The sequence below is a fragment of the Aedes albopictus genome, chromosome 3, assembly GCF_035046485.1.
Source record: "Aedes albopictus strain Foshan chromosome 3, AalbF5, whole genome shotgun sequence".
NCBI lineage: Eukaryota > Metazoa > Arthropoda > Insecta > Diptera > Culicidae > Aedes > Aedes albopictus.
The window spans coordinates 402,546,786-402,568,444 of record NC_085138.1 but is presented as its reverse complement, the minus strand read 5'-3'; the positions used below and the strand labels follow the sequence as shown (position 1 = coordinate 402,568,444).

General features: G+C 42.7%; 1 protein-coding gene across 1 annotated transcript; it reads right to left on the bottom strand.

Annotated features, from left to right (window-relative positions):
• Nucleotides 1-3,971: 3,971 nt before the first annotated feature.
• On the bottom strand, nt 3,972-20,825 carry LOC134291003 (G patch domain-containing protein 8-like). The gene is made up of 15 exons (XM_062858246.1): nt 20,813-20,825; nt 20,621-20,757; nt 6,894-7,214; nt 6,650-6,850; nt 6,406-6,606; nt 6,162-6,362; nt 5,918-6,118; nt 5,674-5,874; nt 5,430-5,630; nt 5,186-5,386; nt 4,942-5,142; nt 4,698-4,898; nt 4,454-4,654; nt 4,210-4,410; nt 3,972-4,166 (listed from the first exon to the last, which is right to left on the bottom strand). The coding sequence occupies exons 1-15, from the start codon at nt 20,823-20,825 to the stop codon at nt 3,972-3,974; spliced, it is 2,877 nt and encodes a 958-aa protein (XP_062714230.1).
• Nucleotides 20,826-21,659: the final 834 nt, after the last annotated feature.

The window sequence follows — 21,659 nt, the reverse complement described above, 5'->3', positions numbered from 1 at the left end:
TGTAGAGGAAATCACCAATCTTGAGAGCGCATCAGCTATATTTGTATCTCCTGGGATACTCTCAACAGAGAAATCATACGGCTGCAACCTTAGCGCCCATGCCTCCGCCCTCGAGATGGCCCTTTTGCCTATTCGATGCATGCCGCCGAAGATGAACTCGTTAGATCTCGCATCTGATCGAATTTTAAACGTTGTACTCAACAAATAATTAGAAAATCGTTCCACGCCCCAAACCATGGCCAGCGCCTCTTTTTGGGTGTGGGGGTATTTCTGCTCTGCTGGTGATAGGGCTTTGGAAGCGCACGCAATAACTCTCGGGTTGGAGTCTTTATCGAACTGGACCAGGACCGCTCCTAGGCCATGCGGCGAAGCATCAACATACAGCTCCGTTTTGTCTGCCTGGTTATAATATCCCAAAGTCTTGATTTTTGTCCACGCACTATGAGTGAGGTATTCGAACTCCCGATCTAAATCCTCAGACCAGTAGAAATGGTCGGATCGGGCCAACTCTCTTAACTGCCATGTTTTATCCGCTCGATTAGGAATAAATTTGTCGATGTAGTTGATCAAACCAAGAAAGCTTTTAACTTCGTCCTGATTTTCTGGCTTCCGGAAGTTTTGTATTGCCCGAATTTTGTCATCTTCTACGCTCCATCCCGCAGCAGAAAGATGAAAACCTAAGAATGGTACTTCTTGCTGACTAAGTAAGCATTTGCTTTCATTGATCTTTACGTTGTGGTCTTCCAATCGCTTCAAAACTTCCTTGAGATTCGCATCGTGCTCTTCCTTGGTAGCACCGAATACTAGTACATCGTCCAAATAGTTGACAGTTCCTTCACACCCCGACAAAATAACGGACTGCATAATCTCCTGGAATATGTCGGGGGCATTACACAAGCCGAAAGGAAGTCGTCGGCATCTATATAACCCCTCTCCTGAGAAAAAATTGGTCAAATGCCGACAGCGCTCATCAAGCTCAACGTGAAAAAAGGCATTCTTGAGATCAATAGTTGAGAACCACTGGGCTCCATGTAGTTCCATCAATATTGTCTCAAAAGTAGGCATTCTGAAAGGCGTTCGGTAAATGCACTTGTTAGGCCCTCTTAAGTCGACAACCAAACGTATGTCGTGTTTGCCTTTCGGTACCACTAGCAATGATGAACAGAAGGAGCGGTCCATATCCTCTGATACTGGTTCTATGATTCCTGATGCTAGCAGTTCACCAAGTTTCAACTGCACCAATCTTTTAAATCCAGGCGGTATATGCGTGTACACATTTCTTGCAGGAGGCATGTCTTTGTTGTAATGCAGCAATACCGGTGGAACATTGAATTTTGGAAATTCTTCCTCAGCCGAGACCTTTACTTCCTTCACCATCGCAAGTTCGCTTTTCCATACATTCTCAATTCCACTTACGGGTACTCTCAAACCCACATCCAGCAGACTGTACCGAGCTGCTGTGCCAAAACTTAATAATGATCTCATCTCTTCGACCACGTAAAACTTTTCCACGCAAACGGGTCTATCTTTGGATATGTACAGCACTGCCGAAAACGTGGCTATTACGTTGATCACTCCGGGGGATGCATATGCGCGCAATGATTTGTCATTTTTGTAACACAAATCGATCAACTTGCTCGCTCTAGATTCGTTAGCAAGTATCTTGCCCAGTGTCTGCCGCGTAACGGTATTCACTTGGGCTCCGGAGTCGATAAAAAAGATTACCCGAGTGCCTGCTATATGGCCGACAACGTATGCGTCTTCCTCTGTCGGGATATCTACAGCAGGTATTGCACACGGCATACTCTCAGCCTGTACAGCACGTACAGAGTTGTGGCTGCTCGATGATTTTTCAGAAACCTGGAATTATTAGGTCCATAAAATCATGAAATTTCTCCTTATCAGCTACTTTTACTATAAGCTATATTATCGCACATTTCTAGATGTTATTTTGGGAGAACGAAACAAGCGAACCAAAGACAATCACCAAGCTTGGAGAATATGAACGGGAAAATCTCAAAGATAGAAAATGCATTCTTCTTAAAACTGACCAAAAGATTAGTATCCAACTTTTGTTTTATTCTACATTTCTTCAATTGTTATAAACCCAAAACACATCAAGAAATTATTTGAAGGTAAGCATCAGAGTTTACTATTCAATATCAACATTGTCTTGTACCTTGTTAGTATCCTCCTCTCCGCTCTGTGTGATAGCTGCGATCTTCGGCTTTGGCTCCTCATCGTCCCGATCATTGAGTGCACGTTTCTGCCCGACTCCGAATTGTGGCTGGGATGAACACGTACGGGCCAGATGTCCGCGCCGCTTACAGTTGTGACACACCTTGTCAATACTTGGGCACGCAGACGGATCGTGGTAGATGCTAGCACACCGCCAGCACGAACGTCGAGATGTTCCTTGGAAGCTAGCCTGTGCTCGCCTGAATGATCCTCTTCCGCGTTGAGCTCCCCTGTATCTCGGTCCACCACGTTGTTGATGCGATCTAGCATCCGTATGCTGCACTATAGCCGCAATGGAAGGACGATTTTTGCGGTTCAGTTTCTGGTACTCCTCTTCGTTGAACAGCTCCATTTCATGGTCACGAACCAGCGTGATTAAGCTGTTTATGTCGCCCTCATTCGTCCAGTTTCTTTGAGCCAGAACGCGGACACGGCTATCGGAGGCCCCTTTCAACAAGGTACGCACGACTGCCTCCATCTCTTCCTCAGATTTATAGCCGCAGAGCTTCGCAGACGCTGCCACACGTCTCACATACACAACATTCGATTCTCCTTCGTGTTGAATCATGTTGAGTAGCTTTCCACGCTGTCCGATGATGTAGTTCCGCGAGCCGAAGTAATGATCCAGCCGAGCGATCGCATTGGAGTATGGACTGGTTTGTTCATCTGGCATATTTGGAGTGGACGACGTCGCCTTCATCACCTCCAATAACTTTGGGCCGGCTTTGATACGAAAAATATCCATTTTGGCTCTCTCATTGATCGCTCCCATCAAACTGAACGAGGCGGCAAGAATCTCTTTCCAATGTTCGTAAGCCATTTTGTCCACATCGGTTTCTCCATCCGATGGCTTACACTCCGGTATGTTCAAGGAGCCGAGAGACATGTGACTCAGCGTTGCCAAAAGAGATTCGTCCTCTAGGGATGACTGCTGCCTTGGTTCCAAATTTTCGCTACTTCTGAAGTTGATGGAGCCAGAGGTCGACTCCGACACGGTTTCTCGTTCGGATCTCATTGTAGCTAATTCGGATTTCACGGCTGCTAATTCTTCCAGCAACATTTTCTTTGTCACTTTGCTTGATTTCCTGTGAACAATGGGAAAATGATATTTCAATTACTCATCTTTCCAGAGCGCGGAATAGTAACTCTGCCTCGACAATCAGAGTACATTCTGTTAGTTACTGTCATAGCTACAGTTCCAATTTTCGGACTCTCTGCCTCGGCAATCAGAGATCCTGAGCGCATAATAGGAAACTGCCTCGACTACAGTTCCCATTTCCGGACTCTCTGCCTGGACTATCAGAGATCCTGAGCGCATAAAAGGAAACTGCCTCGACAACAGTTCCTTCTGGAGACTCTGTCTCGACTACCAGAGCTCCGCTATCTTCACCTAAATTTTGCAGTGAGAGTATACTTACCGAGAGGGAACCGCTGGTACGCTGCTACCGGATGCGCCATTGTCGTGGTTTTTGGATGATGCCTTCAGTGGCCGCGGTGGGATAGAAACCGGGCGTTGCTCCTCCATCACTGTGGTCTGATTTTTGTTTCGGTATCCAACTCTTAAGGGGTAGGAAATATAATTTTCCGAATAACTCTTGGAGAGTTTGATTTCAAAATATCCCGAAAGAAATTTTGAATTCAAACAATTTGGGTATCGAACTCTTAGTGGATTAGTTGCCTAGCTGTCCAAATATGGAACCAGCTTTGGCGCGCTGGCACCGTTCCCGTTATACTCACAGGGTGAGGGGAAGGCTCAGGCTGCTGCTGCTGCTGCTCAGGAGGCGACCCGTTCGCCTTGCCGTCCGACTCACGAATGAGCCGTGGTGCGGTTGCACCGTTCCCTTTATACCCTGGTGGAGAGGGAGGGAATGCTCGGATTGCTGCTGCTGCTGCTGCTCAGGAGGCGACCCGTTCGCCTTGCCGTCCGACTCACGAATGAGCCGTGGTGCGGTTGCACCTTCCCTTTTATACCCTGGTGGAGAGGGAGGGAATGCTCGGATTGCTGCTGCTGCTGCTGCTCAGGAGGCGACCCGTTCGCCTTGCCGTCCGACTCACGAATGAGCCGTGGTGCGGTTGCACCTTCCCTTTTATACCCTGGTGGAGAGGGAGGGAATGCTCGGATTGCTGCTGCTGCTGCTGCTCAGGAGGCGACCCGTTCGCCTTGCCGTCCGACTCACGAATGAGCCGTGGTGCGGTTGCACCTTCCCTTTTATACCCTGGTGGAGAGGGAGGGAATGCTCGGATTGCTGCTGCTGCTGCTGCTCAGGAGGCGACCCGTTCGCCTTGCCGTCCGACTCACGAATGAGCCGTGGTGCGGTTGCACCTTCCCTTTTATACCCTGGTGGAGAGGGAGGGAATGCTCGGATTGCTGCTGCTGCTGCTGCTCAGGAGGCGACCCGTTCGCCTTGCCGTCCGACTCACGAATGAGCCGTGGTGCGGTTGCACCTTCCCTTTTATACCCTGGTGGAGAGGGAGGGAATGCTCGGATTGCTGCTGCTGCTGCTGCTCAGGAGGCGACCCGTTCGCCTTGCCGTCCGACTCACGAATGAGCCGTGGTGCGGTTGCACCTTCCCTTTTATACCCTGGTGGAGAGGGAGGGAATGCTCGGATTGCTGCTGCTGCTGCTGCTCAGGAGGCGACCCGTTCGCCTTGCCGTCCGACTCACGAATGAGCCGTGGTGCGGTTGCACCTTCCCTTTTATACCCTGGTGGAGAGGGAGGGAATGCTCGGATTGCTGCTGCTGCTGCTGCTCAGGAGGCGACCCGTTCGCCTTGCCGTCCGACTCACGAATGAGCCGTGGTGCGGTTGCACCTTCCCTTTTATACCCTGGTGGAGAGGGAGGGAATGCTCGGATTGCTGCTGCTGCTGCTGCTCAGGAGGCGACCCGTTCGCCTTGCCGTCCGACTCACGAATGAGCCGTGGTGCGGTTGCACCTTCCCTTTTATACCCTGGTGGAGAGGGAGGGAATGCTCGGATTGCTGCTGCTGCTGCTGCTCAGGAGGCGACCCGTTCGCCTTGCCGTCCGACTCACGAATGAGCCGTGGTGCGGTTGCACCTTCCCTTTTATACCCTGGTGGAGAGGGAGGGAATGCTCGGATTGCTGCTGCTGCTGCTGCTCAGGAGGCGACCCGTTCGCCTTGCCGTCCGACTCACGAATGAGCCGTGGTGCGGTTGCACCTTCCCTTTTATACCCTGGTGGAGAGGGAGGGAATGCTCGGATTGCTGCTGCTGCTGCTGCTCAGGAGGCGACCCGTTCGCCTTGCCGTCCGACTCACGAATGAGCCGTGGTGCGGTTGCACCTTCCCTTTTATACCCTGGTGGAGAGGGAGGGAATGCTCGGATTGCTGCTGCTGCTGCTGCTCAGGAGGCGACCCGTTCGCCTTGCCGTCCGACTCACGAATGAGCCGTGGTGCGGTTGCACCTTCCCTTTTATACCCTGGTGGAGAGGGAGGGAATGCTCGGATTGCTGCTGCTGCTGCTGCTCAGGAGGCGACCCGTTCGCCTTGCCGTCCGACTCACGAATGAGCCGTGGTGCGGTTGCACCTTCCCTTTTATACCCTGGTGGAGAGGGAGGGAATGCTCGGATTGCTGCTGCTGCTGCTGCTCAGGAGGCGACCCGTTCGCCTTGCCGTCCGACTCACGAATGAGCCGTGGTGCGGTTGCACCTTCCCTTTTATACCCTGGTGGAGAGGGAGGGAATGCTCGGATTGCTGCTGCTGCTGCTGCTCAGGAGGCGACCCGTTCGCCTTGCCGTCCGACTCACGAATGAGCCGTGGTGCGGTTGCACCTTCCCTTTTATACCCTGGTGGAGAGGGAGGGAATGCTCGGATTGCTGCTGCTGCTGCTGCTCAGGAGGCGACCCGTTCGCCTTGCCGTCCGACTCACGAATGAGCCGTGGTGCGGTTGCACCTTCCCTTTTATACCCTGGTGGAGAGGGAGGGAATGCTCGGATTGCTGCTGCTGCTGCTGCTCAGGAGGCGACCCGTTCGCCTTGCCGTCCGACTCACGAATGAGCCGTGGTGCGGTTGCACCTTCCCTTTTATACCCTGGTGGAGAGGGAGGGAATGCTCGGATTGCTGCTGCTGCTGCTGCTCAGGAGGCGACCCGTTCGCCTTGCCGTCCGACTCACGAATGAGCCGTGGTGCGGTTGCACCTTCCCTTTTATACCCTGGTGGAGAGGGAGGGAATGCTCGGATTGCTGCTGCTGCTGCTGCTCAGGAGGCGACCCGTTCGCCTTGCCGTCCGACTCACGAATGAGCCGTGGTGCGGTTGCACCTTCCCTTTTATACCCTGGTGGAGAGGGAGGGAATGCTCGGATTGCTGCTGCTGCTGCTGCTCAGGAGGCGACCCGTTCGCCTTGCCGTCCGACTCACGAATGAGCCGTGGTGCGGTTGCACCTTCCCTTTTATACCCTGGTGGAGAGGGAGGGAATGCTCGGATTGCTGCTGCTGCTGCTGCTCAGGAGGCGACCCGTTCGCCTTGCCGTCCGACTCACGAATGAGCCGTGGTGCGGTTGCACCTTCCCTTTTATACCCTGGTGGAGAGGGAGGGAATGCTCGGATTGCTGCTGCTGCTGCTGCTCAGGAGGCGACCCGTTCGCCTTGCCGTCCGACTCACGAATGAGCCGTGGTGCGGTTGCACCTTCCCTTTTATACCCTGGTGGAGAGGGAGGGAATGCTCGGATTGCTGCTGCTGCTGCTGCTCAGGAGGCGACCCGTTCGCCTTGCCGTCCGACTCACGAATGAGCCGTGGTGCGGTTGCACCTTCCCTTTTATACCCTGGTGGAGAGGGAGGGAATGCTCGGATTGCTGCTGCTGCTGCTGCTCAGGAGGCGACCCGTTCGCCTTGCCGTCCGACTCACGAATGAGCCGTGGTGCGGTTGCACCGTTCCCTTTATACCCTGGTGGAAAGGGAGGGAATTGCTCGGATTGCTGCTGCTGCTGTTCAGGAGGCGACCCGTTCGCTTTGACGTCCGACTGTTGAATGAGCTGTGGTGCGGTTGCACCGTTCCTTTTATATTCTCCAGTGACGAGTGAGGGGAAATCTCGGTTCGAGGGGAAATCTCGGTTTGAAGGGAAATCTCGGTTTGAGGGGAAATCTCGGATTTCTGCTGTTGATGAGGCAATTTTCTTGCCTTACCGTCCCTAATGAGGGCTTATTTTTTCAATCATAAATTGGATAACACGTGTACATCAACATTTTGGACATATTGTTTTATTAACTTAACTAAGCTCCATGAGACATCTACAGATAATTCTGGGAGCTGTTCGTGATAAGACGTAGAACCGTTACCAGGAGCTGAACATACCGAGGGAAGCTATGGTTTGGAATGCTCGTGAATCACGAGTCAGTAACGAAGCTTGTTAAAACGAATTTGATTACGCAGGAATTTTGTTGAAAGATTTTCATAACACAAAAAAAAATCAAGACAAACCATCCCATTGCGTGCGGTGCACTGGAACGTGTTCTGATTACTCGAACATGCCCTCAGCTCTGTTTATCTTCATCATCATCAGCGTCAGTTTTCGGGAAATTTTTAGGACATGTTACTCTACCAAGTGCTCCCCATGCAGAAGAAGAATCCTGGCATGCCCCGACAGACAGAAGAGTCAACCAGAGCGTTTTGGTTTGGTCGGCGGTTGCTTAATCACCGACAGAACGTGATTACGGTTATTATCAGCAGAGCGTACAGAGCAACTCCTGTTAACAACCGTGTTTACGGTGCGTTCAAGGGCTACACTTGCATTCTTGGATGCATCACGTTTTCTCTCTCACGTGAGCCTGGCTAAGGCTGAGTGATGACAAAAACTCCAAAATTACGATAAGGGATCAACACTCGCAGTACACGCAAGCGCAATTTTGTTTCGTTTGCGGGTACGAAGCAGCCTTCGTCATGACAGGGGAAGGGGTTTTTGCGACAATTGAAGGATTGTTGTGGTTCAAAACCAATGCAGTGGAGTCATTGAGGCTCTCCAAGTTACTGACAGTTCTTATGATACAACATATTGTTTATCGAACCCTCAGTATGAGCATGCTTTTTGTTTTTAAAGCATTATTTTACGAATTTGTTGCACTCTTATAAATACTGAAAAACTTTTGCTAGTTTGGTGCCCCCCAACATGTAAGGAATATCTCCATTTCAATATTGGAAATTAATTAATTATCCTATGTAAATTTGAGATTGCCTAAACGATTTCTTTCAAATAGTTTTTGGCGTTTCAGTCTTTTCGAGGTCAGAAACAACTAAATGTTTTCTTCTTCCAACGTTTCGGTCCTTATTGGATCTTCCTCAGGGAATCGAATAAAATTGTTGCTTTTTCGTCCAATGGTAGTTTTTTTAAAACTTTTAACCGTCAGTTGTTGTTTTTTGAATTTGTCCGTTTTTTTCTGTTCCGAAAAACCTTCAGATTCAAAACGATGTTGCCTGTTAGTCGGAAACCAGACCGCTATCCAACAAATGACGGTTAAAAGTTAAAAAAAAAAAACTACCACTGGACGAAAAAGCAACAATTTATTCGATTCCCTGAGGAAGGTCCAATAAGGATCGAAACGTTGGAAGAAGAAAACATTTAGTTGTTATTGACCCCGAGAAGACTGAAACGCCAAAAACTATTCAAAAGTCTTCAAAGCAGTCGTCGTCAATATACTAAACCATTTCTAAAAAAGTTGTGCCTACGTAAATTTCTATTGAGACATCGAAAATTTTGTTTTCGTGTTCCTCCAGGAGCTCCTTCCGGGATTCATCCAAGAATTCCTTCTTGGAATCTTCTAGGAGTTTCTTCTGGGATTTTCCAAGAGGTTTCTTCTTAGATGTCTACAAACGATCTGGATCTATTCAGGGATTTCCTGGATTCCGCGAAGAATTGCTAGCGGGATTTTTCATCAACTCTTATCGGGATTCTTCCAGGAACTCCTACTAGAGTTTCTTTATGAGTTTCTCCCATACTTTCTTCAGAGTTATCTCCGGAGATTACACCAGAAGGTATATGTGGGGTTCTTCCAGGAATTTTACCCTGGATTTTTTTCCAGGTTAACTTCAGAAGTTTTTAAGAAGCTCCTACCAGGCATTCCTTCATAAATTTCAGGAATTCTACCTTCGTTTCAAAAGAAAACTTCTTTGTGGTTTCTAACTAGAACTTATTCCGGAATTCATTGAGGAACTTCTTCCGGGACTGCTAAGGGAGCGTCTTCCGGCGTACCTCCTCCAGTCCCAAACCTTGGAATTCATCCAGAAGTTTTGTACATTTTTTTTCCAGATGTTCGTTCTGGGTTTCCTTCAAAAGATCCTTCTTGGATTACATTTATCCAAGAATTCCTTTTGGGAATCCCAGAAAAATTACTTCTGAAGATGTTGGACTGTGAAATTGACTTTTTTCTCTGGGGATTTCGGCTTTCTGTCAAAAAATAGCGTTGATTTTCTTATCTCATCGATGAGATAAGAAAATCAACGCATTTCTTTGGCTGAAAGCCGAAATCTCCAGTGAAAAAAGTACTTCTGAAGATATTTTGAAACTAACCCCATTCTCGAAAGGAACCTTTACAGAAGTCTCAGAAAGAATTCCTAGAGGAATCACAAAAAAACCTGAAGGATTCCTGGATGCATGCCAGATGGAACCTCACTGAAAAAAAATCCTGGAAGAATTAAAGAAAAAACTTCTGAAGAAATGTTGGAAATGTTAAACATCTGGAAAAATATCAATTGATTCGCCCATATGAAATCGCGTTGGAGTTTTTCAGAATCACTTCGGGATTTCTCCGAAGATACTACTTGGGAAATCCCAGAAGACTCTTAAAAATCTTGAAAGAAAGGAGTGAATACCGCAAAGAACTTCTGAAGGAATGCCGGAAGAAATCACGGTTGAAATTCCTAGAAGGAGAAATCTTTGAAGGAACTCCAGGAGGTATTCGTAAATTCCTGAGGGAATCCTCGAAGGAGCTTCTGCAGGAATCCAAAAAACTCCTTGGGAAATCTCAGAAAGAGTTCTTTAAAAAATCACATTAAGAAATATTTGAAGAATAGGACAGATCGGTGAAGTACTAGATTTGTAGTAATGAGCTGAATTTTAGTATGGTGAGAAGGTCAATTCTCCGTTTCTGCAATAAAACAGTGCAAAAAGCGTAGGTATTATGATTCCTTACCTAATTTGATGCTGTTTGAGCAAAACTTTGGCCAATTGTGTTATTGTTTTCTCCATTTCTTGAAACATAAACAACATAGTTATCCAAAGTTTTGCTCAAACAGCATCAAATTAGGCAAGGAATTATAATACCCACGCTTTTTGCACCATTTCATTGCAGAAACGGAGAATTGACCTTCTCACCATACTAAAATTCAGCTCATTACTACAAATCTAGTACTACACTGAACGTGCCCCATTCTCACAAGAAACTGCTGGAGGAGTTCTCAAAAAGGAAATCCTAAAAGTAACTTCTCGAAGAATCCAAGTAGAAGCTACTTGAGGATTCCCGGAAATGATTCCCGGAGGAAAACCAGAAGAAACTGCTGGAGTAATTTCAGTAGGAACTCCTGGGGGTCGCTCGAAGGAACCTGTATAAAAATCTTAGAAAATACTTCTAGATCAATCTCACCTGGAGCAGAAGGAACTCCTGAATGAATCTCAGAAAGAACTCTAGGGGGAATCTGAAATGAAACTTCCGTAGGAAAATCAGAAGTAATTTATGGAGGAATTCAGAAGGAACGCCTGAGTGAATTCATGGAGGATCATCACTCTGCAGCAAGTGAATTCGCTGATATTTTTTGACAAACTGAAGTTCAACCGGTGGCTCATGGCAATTTTCACAATGATATATCGAAGCATGGATATATTTTATTTCAAAAAAAGCTTCTCTTAAGCAGGGATGGGATCATTCATTTGCAATCATTTTCATTCACTTGCTGTTAACTCGTTTCAGAAACATCGTAGCAAAAATCAATGTATGGAACACTTTTTCATTTTTGTTTTACCTGAAACTTTGTAGAACAATGTACTAGCATAGCATCAATCTTGAAGGCTTCAGAAGGCAGCAAACGCAACTCTCCACGGCGTGAATGTAATTTACATTCACGGCGTAGAGAGTTACCTTGACAGCTCGCTCACGACTTCGGTATGCGTGAGGGACCCTAATGTTATTCGGCAAACTTTCAGATAAAACTACTAGGTCAAATTCATCCATATATTGTTTTTCGATAGCATGCTTCTGAACTGAGATAGTAGCAAGTGAATGTAACTATTTGCAAATGAATGATCCCATCCCTGCTCTTCAGTGATAATTTGCGAATTGTGATAATTTGAATCTGGCTACTGCTTTCAAAAATGAACAGTCAAACATGTTCTATCTCATAAGTACTTGTCAAGGACTAGTACGTCAAAATAAAGCCACTTCAGGAATAATTGATAAAACAGTACAGCTTATTTTTGATAATAGAGGACTGCATTTTTTTATATTTTAAACACATTTTTACAAAATTCATATCCATCACATTTTCTGAAAACATTTGAAAACAAACTTAACGTTGCCAATCGTACATGTATTTGGAAGAACTAAAGTCTTCAATGTGATTTCAGAATATCTTCCAAAAATTTATAAAGAAATTCTTACAATGATTCTTGTGAGAATTTCTCCAAGGATATCTCCAGAACTTTCTCACGGATTCTTAAAAAAAGCTTCAAAGAATTTATTCAATAAATTAACAACAGAAAATCCTTAAGAGATATCTGTACATTTCGCAGAAATTGCCCAAGAGATTTTTTGCAAATTGTTCCAGGATTTTTTTAGTATTTCGTCCAAAAATTTGCTTCAGAAGTTCATTTAAATATTTATTCAGAAATTTTTTCTGAGAGTCCTTTAGAAAATCCTACAGAGATTCCTGTAGAAATTATTCCAGGGATTTTTTTAAATCTTCTAAAATTTACACCAGAGATTGTTGTGGCATTTTCTTCAAAGTAATTTTTCAGAAATTTCTACGTGGATTTTTAAGATTTATCCACACATTTTCTTAAGGGATTGATTTAAAATTTCCATCTGGAATTCCTTCAGATATTCCACTACGAATTCCTCCAGAAATTGAACAAGATTTTTTTTTTCAAAAATCATTCATATAAGAAACTTTTAAGAAATTCTGTCATGATGTTTTTTAAATCCTCTCGTGATTCTTTTAGGAACTCCTTCTGAGATTGTTCAGAAGTTCATCAAGATAATTTGCAGGAATTGCCTTCAAAGATTCTCTCGGGAATTCTTCCGATGGCTCTCAGAAAGTTTTCCAAAATTTCATGCAATGATTACTTTAGAAATTATTTCACACATTTCTTCAGAAATTTAGAAAAAAAGAAATATCTTCACGAATCCCTTCATGCAGTAGTGTTCTTTTTTAAAACTCCTCCATAAATTCATTAAACATATCTTCAACAAATTTCTCCTCAGATCCAAGCCGGTATTCCTCCAGAAATTCCTGCAGAAATTCAATCAAAGGAATTTCTCCATGTATTTTCTCGGAAATTCTTCCACGATTTCTTCCAAAGATGCGTTTAGAAATTTCTCTTCTCTCGAAAGTACAATAGAAATTGTTTTGGAAATTTCTCATGATATTTTTCGAATATACTTTACATCACTTAAACAAGTGTTCCTCTAGAGATTTTGCCAGGATTCCTAAAAAAACTTTCATGACTTCCTAGGGGTATTCTTTTAGACATTCCATAAATTTTGATAAAGGATACCTCCAGGAATTCCTCTTAATATTTCCTTATAAATTTTTAAAAATTCAACAAGGTATCTCAAGCAGCTTTTCTAGAGATATACCTTCTAGGATTTCTCCAGAAATTTCTATGGAATTCTTTCATATATTTCTTCAGGGATTTTTTAAAGAATATCTACAGGGACTTTTTAAAGTATATCTACAGAAATGGGACAACATTTATCCAAATCTTTCAAGAATTCTTTCAGAAGTTCCTCCACGGATTGTTTCTGAAACTAATTGATTGATTGATTGATTTGTTTTTATTAAAGAGACAGCCAAGGGCTTGGTTCGTCTTTTTTCTGAAACTTCTTCAGGAATTCCTACAGAATTTTTACAGGATAATTCCAGAGACCCCCTTAATAGTTCCAAGATTTTCCAAGAACGTTAGCAAAAGTTTTCATAAGAAATTTCTACTTGGATTTTTTTTTTAGAAATAATTCTAGATCTTTCAAGAAAAAAAAACTTTTGCGATTCATTCGAAAATTCTATCAAGGGCTAGTTCAGGTATCCCTTGGAAAAAAAAAAAATTCAGGAGTTATTGAAGAAATTTCTAGAAGTTTTCTTTTTCTTACTGTTCCTCGTCTTCTGAGCTTCATTTAGAGATTGTTCCAGGAATTCTTTCTGATACACCTTCACGAATTTTACATTAGTATTCAGCCATTCCATAGAAAAACGATATAGGGGATGTGTGCCATCAGTAATCTCACGCTCCCATTTTCATCCTATTCGAAAACAAGCGATTACGGCACCGATTGATTCCGTTCTTTTTGTTTTCATGGGTGCTCACTTCTAACGAAAAACACAAAAATAAGAAACAAAACAAACAGCGCTTCAATCCTTTGTTTTTCGTAGGATGAAAATGGGAGCCACATGCTTAATAAGGGAACCAATACCCTAGTGCATCTCCGATTGTCGTGAAACTTGGTGGGCTTGTAGTTCTTTGGAAATAATTAGACCCGTATTTTCGTATTTCGTCATTAGGGTGACCAATTTTCATATAGGGTGGTCCAAAAAATCAAGGTTTTTCAAAACTAAAAATTTTCAAAAAATCTTATCTTTTGAACCAGTTGACAGATTTTAAACTTCATATCTCGAAAACAAAACAACATACATTTCTGATTCTGTGATATGTTACGCCAAATTTCCAAAATATAAAACCAGGGTACCTCTTTGGTCCCGAGACAATGAAAACGTGAAAAAACTAATATATTTGCATATTTCATAGTACTCTTTACATTTTAGCCCCTTTAACGTATTTATCCTGAAAACTACAATTCAATAGCTTACAAACAAAAAAAGAAGTTTAAAATCGGTCAAATGGTTCAAATGTTACGATTTTTTGAAAATTTTTAGTTTTGAGAAACCTTGATTTTTTGGACCACCCTATATGAAAATTGGTCACCCTAATGACGAAATAAAAAAATACGGGTCTAATTATTTCCGAAGAACTACACGCCCACCAAGTTTCACGACAATCGGATATGCACTATATCGTTTTTCTATGGAATAACTGATTTCAAAAAATCACAAAAAAAATCTAAAAAAAAAGAAAATCTAAAATTTCTAAAAGAATTCCTGGACATTCTCTTGGAGATTTTAAGATTTTGTTTTTGAAAATATCCTGGATAGAACCTGGGAAAAATCTTTCAGGCCCCTTGAGAAAATAAAAAAAAAAGATTCTTGGAATCTTCAAAAGAATTTCCAGGAGTTCTTCCGAAGGAGTTTCTGCAGGAATCTCTGGGAAATACATAGAGGATCTTCCTGAGATGGTTTTGGCGGAAATTCTAGAATAATATAAAAATGAGTTCGAAATCCCTTTGAGGCAACAAAACTCACAAACGGCTGCACCGATCAGGATGACACTTGCACGGTTTGATTCGTATTCATGGTGGCTGTGTTTATATGCAGAGAAAGTTATGAAAACTATATAAAAAAAGTATTAAAATTGTGAAAATAAAGATTTTTTATGAGTCGGGAAAAAATTCAGGATGATGGAAATTAAATCAATCTAGAGTGCATTGCTGCGATACCCCCAACAGTTGTCAAACCACCACAGCTTGGCAAGACAAAGTTTGCCGGGACAGCTAGTTCTAGAATCATTTTATGAGAAAGAATCTGAAGTAATCTTTGGAGGAGCTTCTGGAGGAACCCTTGGGGAATACATAGAGGAACTTGTTGAGATAGCTTTGGATAAATTCTTTGAAGATGTTCATGAGATTCTTTTGGAGGAGTTCAAGGGGAATTTCCTGGAGGAGTTAAAAAAAACGGAAGAGCTTCTTAATGGACACTCTTGAGTTAACCTAGTAAAAATTTCTGGAGGAATCCTTGAGATAATTTCTACAGGAATTCGAGCAGAGAAAAGTATATCTCCCGACAAACTCACAAATGTGAGTTCTTCCTTCGGAAGGGAAGTAAAGCGTGGGTCCCGAGATGAACTAGCCTAGGGTTAAAAATCTCGTTAATACAGATAAAAAAAAAAAATAATAAATCCAAGAATAAATTTTTGAAAGGATTCTCGCAGAATGTTCTGAAGCAAACCCTGGAAGGATTGCTGAAGTTACTTTTGTAGGAGTTCTTGCAAATTTCTCTCAAAATGTCAAAAGAAAATTCTTGAAACATTTTTCAAATAATAGCTAGTGTAATTCTTGGAGGAAACCCAGCAGAAATCATTAAAATCACTTTATTTCTGAAGAAACGGAAATTTTAAAAGGAATCTCTAAATAAATCTTTGAAATCTGAAAAATGCTCTGCATGCATTGCTGGAGATACAGCAAGAAATAAATCCGGAATTATTCCTGATTAATATCTCTGAAAGAATCTCTAAAGGGATTCCTTAAGAATTCCCGAATAAAAGTCTAACAGAATCCCTGAAGAAAGGTCATACTAAATCCCAATAGAAGTGTATGGTGCAATTCCTGAAGGAAAAATTTGAGAAAATTCTGAGAAATTTCCAGAAGACTTTCTTGTAAACTTTCTAAAGGAATTTCTGAGGTAACGTCCGAGAGAATCTCCGAAGGAATTCTAGAAACGAACCTTTTCAGAAGCTCCCATAAAAGTTTCAGAAAGCATTCCTGAAAAAAAAATAACAATCTAAGATGAATACCGAAGGAACCTCTGCAGAATTTCCTGCAAGGATCTTGAGAGGATTTACAGAAAATAAATTGAGTAATCTTTGATGAAACTTGTAAAAGATTTGTAAGGGAACTCCTCTAGAATCTGTTATTGTATTTCCGCAGGAATTATTTTTTTTTAAGGAATACCTGGGTGAAAATGGAGTAATATCCTGTAGAATTTCAGGAAACATTTCTAGAGGAATTCCTGAAAAAAAAAATCCAAAAATTATCCAGACGAAAATTCTTAAGGAATTCCTGAAGGTACCTTTGGAGGACTTTTTGCGGACATCATGAAAATAACTCCTGGAACAATCTCAGAATTCTTTCTCATCAGAGAAATTTCAGTAGGAATCTCTAAGAAACTTCTAGAGGTAGACTCTATTTTTATTAAACAATGAATTTTGAGCTGCTATATTAGAGTTATCTTATCTTATAAGTATAATATATTTTTCCATTAAAGGAATTAGAATAAAAGAAGTTGCAACAGTATTCACGGTATGGAACAGATAACTATGGTGTTTTAACAATTTTCTAGTTTTGCCAATTCATGATCACCAACAATATTTTTTGATTCACTCAAACGAGAGAACCATGGGTATGAGTACAATTGGCAGCGTGCGGTGCTGACGATGGTGATCAGTTCCCTTCATAAACTATTCCAGAGATTACTTCAAAAATTCCTCAAGAGATTACTCTAGATTTTTTTTCCAAGAATTCTTTCTAAGATTATTTCAAGTACTTCTTCGGAAATTCCTCCAGTGGTTTCTTTCAAAAATTCTAACAATGAATCCTCAGGGATTTTAGGAATTCATTTAGGTATTCTTCTACGAACAATCCCATTGAAACATCCAGGAATTCTTTTAGGAATTTCTCAAAATTACTTGCATAATTTTGTTTTTATTGTTCCAAGCAGAATTGTTTCCAGATTTATTCAATAGAAATTTATACAGATTCTGCTAGAATGCGCTAAGTATTTCTCGGAAATTCCTTAAGATTTTCTTCTAGGAATTTATTCATGATTTTTTTAGGAGTCCTTCAGACATTTTTCCAGAAATGTTATACTAGGGATTTCAATAAGAATTCCTTGAAACATTTCTCAAGAGATGTTTCTAGGAATATTCAAGATTCCATCTATTTATCTAGATATCGCTTCATTTTTTTTCTTTTCTTAAGGATTAACCCTTGGATGTCAGATATTCTTCCAGGGATTTCTTTGAGAATCCGTCCAGAAATTTTTTAATGAATTTTGCAGAAACTACACAAAAAACTGCTCTAACTTTGATATTTAAGGGAAAAAATAATAAAAATTGACATTCAAAACTATTATCCTATCACATTTCTGGTTCAGTTTCTGAAATGAGCTGTGGATGATTGAATCTAGATAAGGCTGACTTAAGAAATCGATGTTAGAAAAGTCAAAGTGCTCAATCCTTAAAGTGAAACATAAAGAAATCCCATTGCAATTTTGCATACAAACTTTAGAGGCACAAATCTGACGAACGATGCAACGAACCAAGCCGCATTTGTTTATTCTGGCTTTGCTCACTTGCAAAAAGGGACAACTTTTCCAAATCGAGCGCATTTGCTTTCGAATTTTCAAGATTGGTGCTCTTGAAAACGTCAGTAGGGGTCCAAGTTGGCCATTGTGGCAGCCATATTTGTATTCTCTGATGTTTATTCTTAATGTTATGTATGAATATTTGAAACATTTTTGTCGAACCTGTAGATTTTCTAAAAAATCATGTAGAGGTCCTGCCAGGGCAAATTTTGAAAAATGGCCATTTTTCAGGGAAATTCTCAAAAAAAATTTTTGCGTAATATTTTTGAACTTGGATTTATTTATTATGTTTGTATTTTCTACACTCCAGAAGGCATTCTTGAAGGGTATTGGTTTTTGAAATTTTGTGTTAATATTGACCGCAGAATCCTTTTTGTGCTGATAAAAGAAGTATTTTTTGAGAATTTTTCATAAAAAATGGCCAAAAATACATGTACTATTTTTTATTTCCAATCATGAATGTTTTCTCTAATAGTACTACTATTCATATGTGTCATTTCTTTAAAAAGAAGTTTGAAAAAAAATGTTGTCTAGATGCTGAGATATAACACTTTTAGTGAATGGATGAAATTTCCCTTTTCAGATGTAATTTTCAGCATTGCTATTAGTAGAGCACTCTTCATTTTCGAATTTCACTCCGAATACAGTATACGAGCTCACTCAATAACCTGCCTCATGGTACTTGGTGCTCGTTACATGACGACATGAAGTACCTCTGATGCCAAATTTCGCTTAAACTGCAATTTGTCTGCTTGACCGCCCAGACACCGAACAACAACCATCAGATCAGACATGCGTACCCTGCCACATCCCATCGGGATAAATGGCGTCACGGGAGTGATGTCTTCATTTTTCTTCCTACCTGACCAGGCCAGTGCAGTGTGTCGTCGTATACCTGAGATAATAAATGACGGAGTCGTGCTAAATGCTTGCCCTCTGGTTCCTCATCCACAGGACGTTTCCTCCACTTACTGCTACGCTGCCGCGCTGTTGCGTTGCGTGATTGCTGCACGGGAGCTAGTATTGAATCATTTGCATATATTCAAATCCGTTTCGAATCTCAGTTTGGGAATCTGGACCAGAGGATTGAGATGTTCGATTCTGTAAAACGTCAAAACAGTTCATCGATCTTCGTTGCCTCGGCAGAATGATGGTGGTTCACCCTGACGGGCAATAATCATTTGTTTGATTCGGATAATCACCGATTGGATGCAGGTTCTCGTGTGCGGCTGCAGATGATAATTCCATGTACAAACCCGATCGATAGCTATGGGAGAGTGAGCCCACACGTACACCTAATCACTTAATGACAAACATAAATCATTCGAATGCTGTTTGATTCCATCATGGAGGACCATTTGGGTGGTTCATCTGTCGATCGTTCTTTTAGTAGGACTCTTTTGCTGTTATCTTACGGGCAAGAAAGGAGCTTATTGCAATCAATAATAAAGGCATAAATCAAAGCTTAAGGCAGTGGTTACCCTACTGTGACTTGTGACAAAAATAAAGATAAAAAAGACATTCATATATACATATAGGAGTTCGATTGCATTCGAAAAAGTACTTATAGAAGACACCTATAGAGATACAGTTGCCCAATAGGGAGGCTCTACCTAGTGTTGATGAACATTTAATGACAGAGCAGCATCATTACTCTTTGTGTATCAAATATCAAAAGGATTCCTATCCTTACGATTCCCATCCCTTTCGAACTATAGCATGCAAACAGATTAAATGAGGCGGCACCAACACGACCCCACGGATTCCTTCCTCAAGCGAAGGAATATATTCCCCTCCTTCGCGTAGATTCCCGGACAATTCAGACACGCGTGTACCATTACATGGGAGGCTTCGAAAGAAAAAGAAGGAATTCATTAAAATATGCTTATGCAAATCTCGAAACATCAATCATCATCGCAAACTCTCGTCATCAATAGCTGCGGGCGGTTACCAGGCGAACACTGGAATGAAGTCTCCTGGTGGAGTAATTTTACGAAACGCAAGAATTTTTCTCCGGCGACCTGGCTTTGGCTGGTTGGCGGCTGGGCTGGGCTGGCGCAATAATCATCAGGTTCGTCATTTTGTTGTCGTTGAACTCTTTCGCACAGCAGCGGCAGACAGTTCGTCCGTGTTGGCAGTTGTCGAACATCACAGACATCATCGCGTCGAGTCGCGGTCTTTGAATGAATGCTTCGCCTTTTATCTGTTGCATTCTATCCCGAGTAGGGAGGAATTGCATATGCAAATCAATGTTCGATATATTTTATGTTTACTTATTGTTTTTTTTTGTGTTGCGGAAACTGGCAGCACTGCCATGAATTACCCTCGATCGGACACGTCTACCGTCAGAACTATGACTATTATCTTGTCATTGTGAAATTGAGTCTACTAGACTACATATCAAAAAGAAAAGACGCAATTGTAACACGAATCTAAAATCGTTATTACTTGTTGGAATCGATTATCTCTAGAAATTATTTGTATACCCTAACGTAAGCGAAATAAGTGAATTGTAACGTGCACATTGTTGAATTAAAATGCTGTTTCCACAGCTTGAAAAGATAAAAAAGGCTTTAAGAGGCAGATCCGAATCGTTTTTTTTTCGATCAAACAAATTAAAGGTTAACTCCATCACCGATATCAATTGTGACCACTGGGTTGGCTAATGTGGCAAACTCTCCAAAGACTCCCGCCGCGGCGGCAGGGAAAGTTGGCTATAATGTTATCAACCCCATCGGCAGTAGTTCTTCCCACTTCTCCGAGAAAACGAAAGATACTCTACGACAGTTGCAAGAGCAGCACGCAATTCTGGAAAAAGATGCTGGAGTTGGCCAGGAAGAAGTAGTATTTGGAGGCGGTGAGAGGTCAGATTCTGCAGAGCGGAGAGGCGGACATACCACCAATGAACACGATTGTTGAAGACTCTGGAGCAGGACGAGTAGAAGAATGGATGAAGAGGGCGGACAAGCAGCTCACGAATCTGTCACTAATACAGCCAGCTGTGTCGGAGGTCTGTGCATCGGTGACCGCCCCCTCTAATTCAACATCAACGCCAATTTCCAGAACGGTCGTAAACAACTCGGCAAACTCATCATGCGCTCCCGTCACGGTTCCTGCGCAACCGCATATGGTCCAAAAAACCTTCGATACCGATATCATGTCCCATACCCATACCACCCATCTCGTTTTCGACTCCGGGGCTTGAATGATATGTGAGCTAAGTAGCGGTTCCGAGAAGTCGAGTTATGACGTCATTTTCGTTGTCAGCGATAAACATACCACCGGTTCCAATCCCAGCGTGCAGGACTATTTCGATGATGACACAGCCCCATCAATATCATGGAGTAACGATGAGCGCTGCCCCAACAATATCATGGAGCAACGATGCCCCCGCTTTCATCGGTATACCAACCTCCAAGTCAAATGATCGGCATCCCGCCAATCCATATGTTCCGCCAAATCGTATGTTCCTGTTCAACTACCTCTCTCAGGTCAGCCATTTCTCCAAGGTCAACCATTACTCGCCGGACGGAGTGCTTTCGCGTACTCTGTTCTACAGCGCGCGCCTACATCAATTCTACCACGGTATGCGGTTACACGAATGTCGAAAATATGGTGTGGCTCCAGAGGGTACTTCAAGGTAAGGCGTACGAAGCAGTCAAAAGTCGGCTGCTTCTACCGACATGCGCACATCAGGTGTTGTCCATGAACTACGAGGAGCTAGCTAAGCAACATGCTCACCTGCAAGAACTCCCTATCCGGCGTTACCACTCAGTTTCGGCCAGAATCCTCAGAGTTTCCAACAATGCTAGCTTGTTTGTAGCGCTGAAGATACGCGAGGGTCAACTAGGCAACCCTAATAGCCAGCAAAACACGATTGGGATGGAAAATTACAGAAATAGCTACTGGCGCCAGCCCATCGGCTAACGCAAGCTTCTACATCTGCGAATGTATGAAGGACCGGGAATTGCACGACCTGGACAAAAACTTCTTTTCTGTTGAGAGCGTTGGAGTA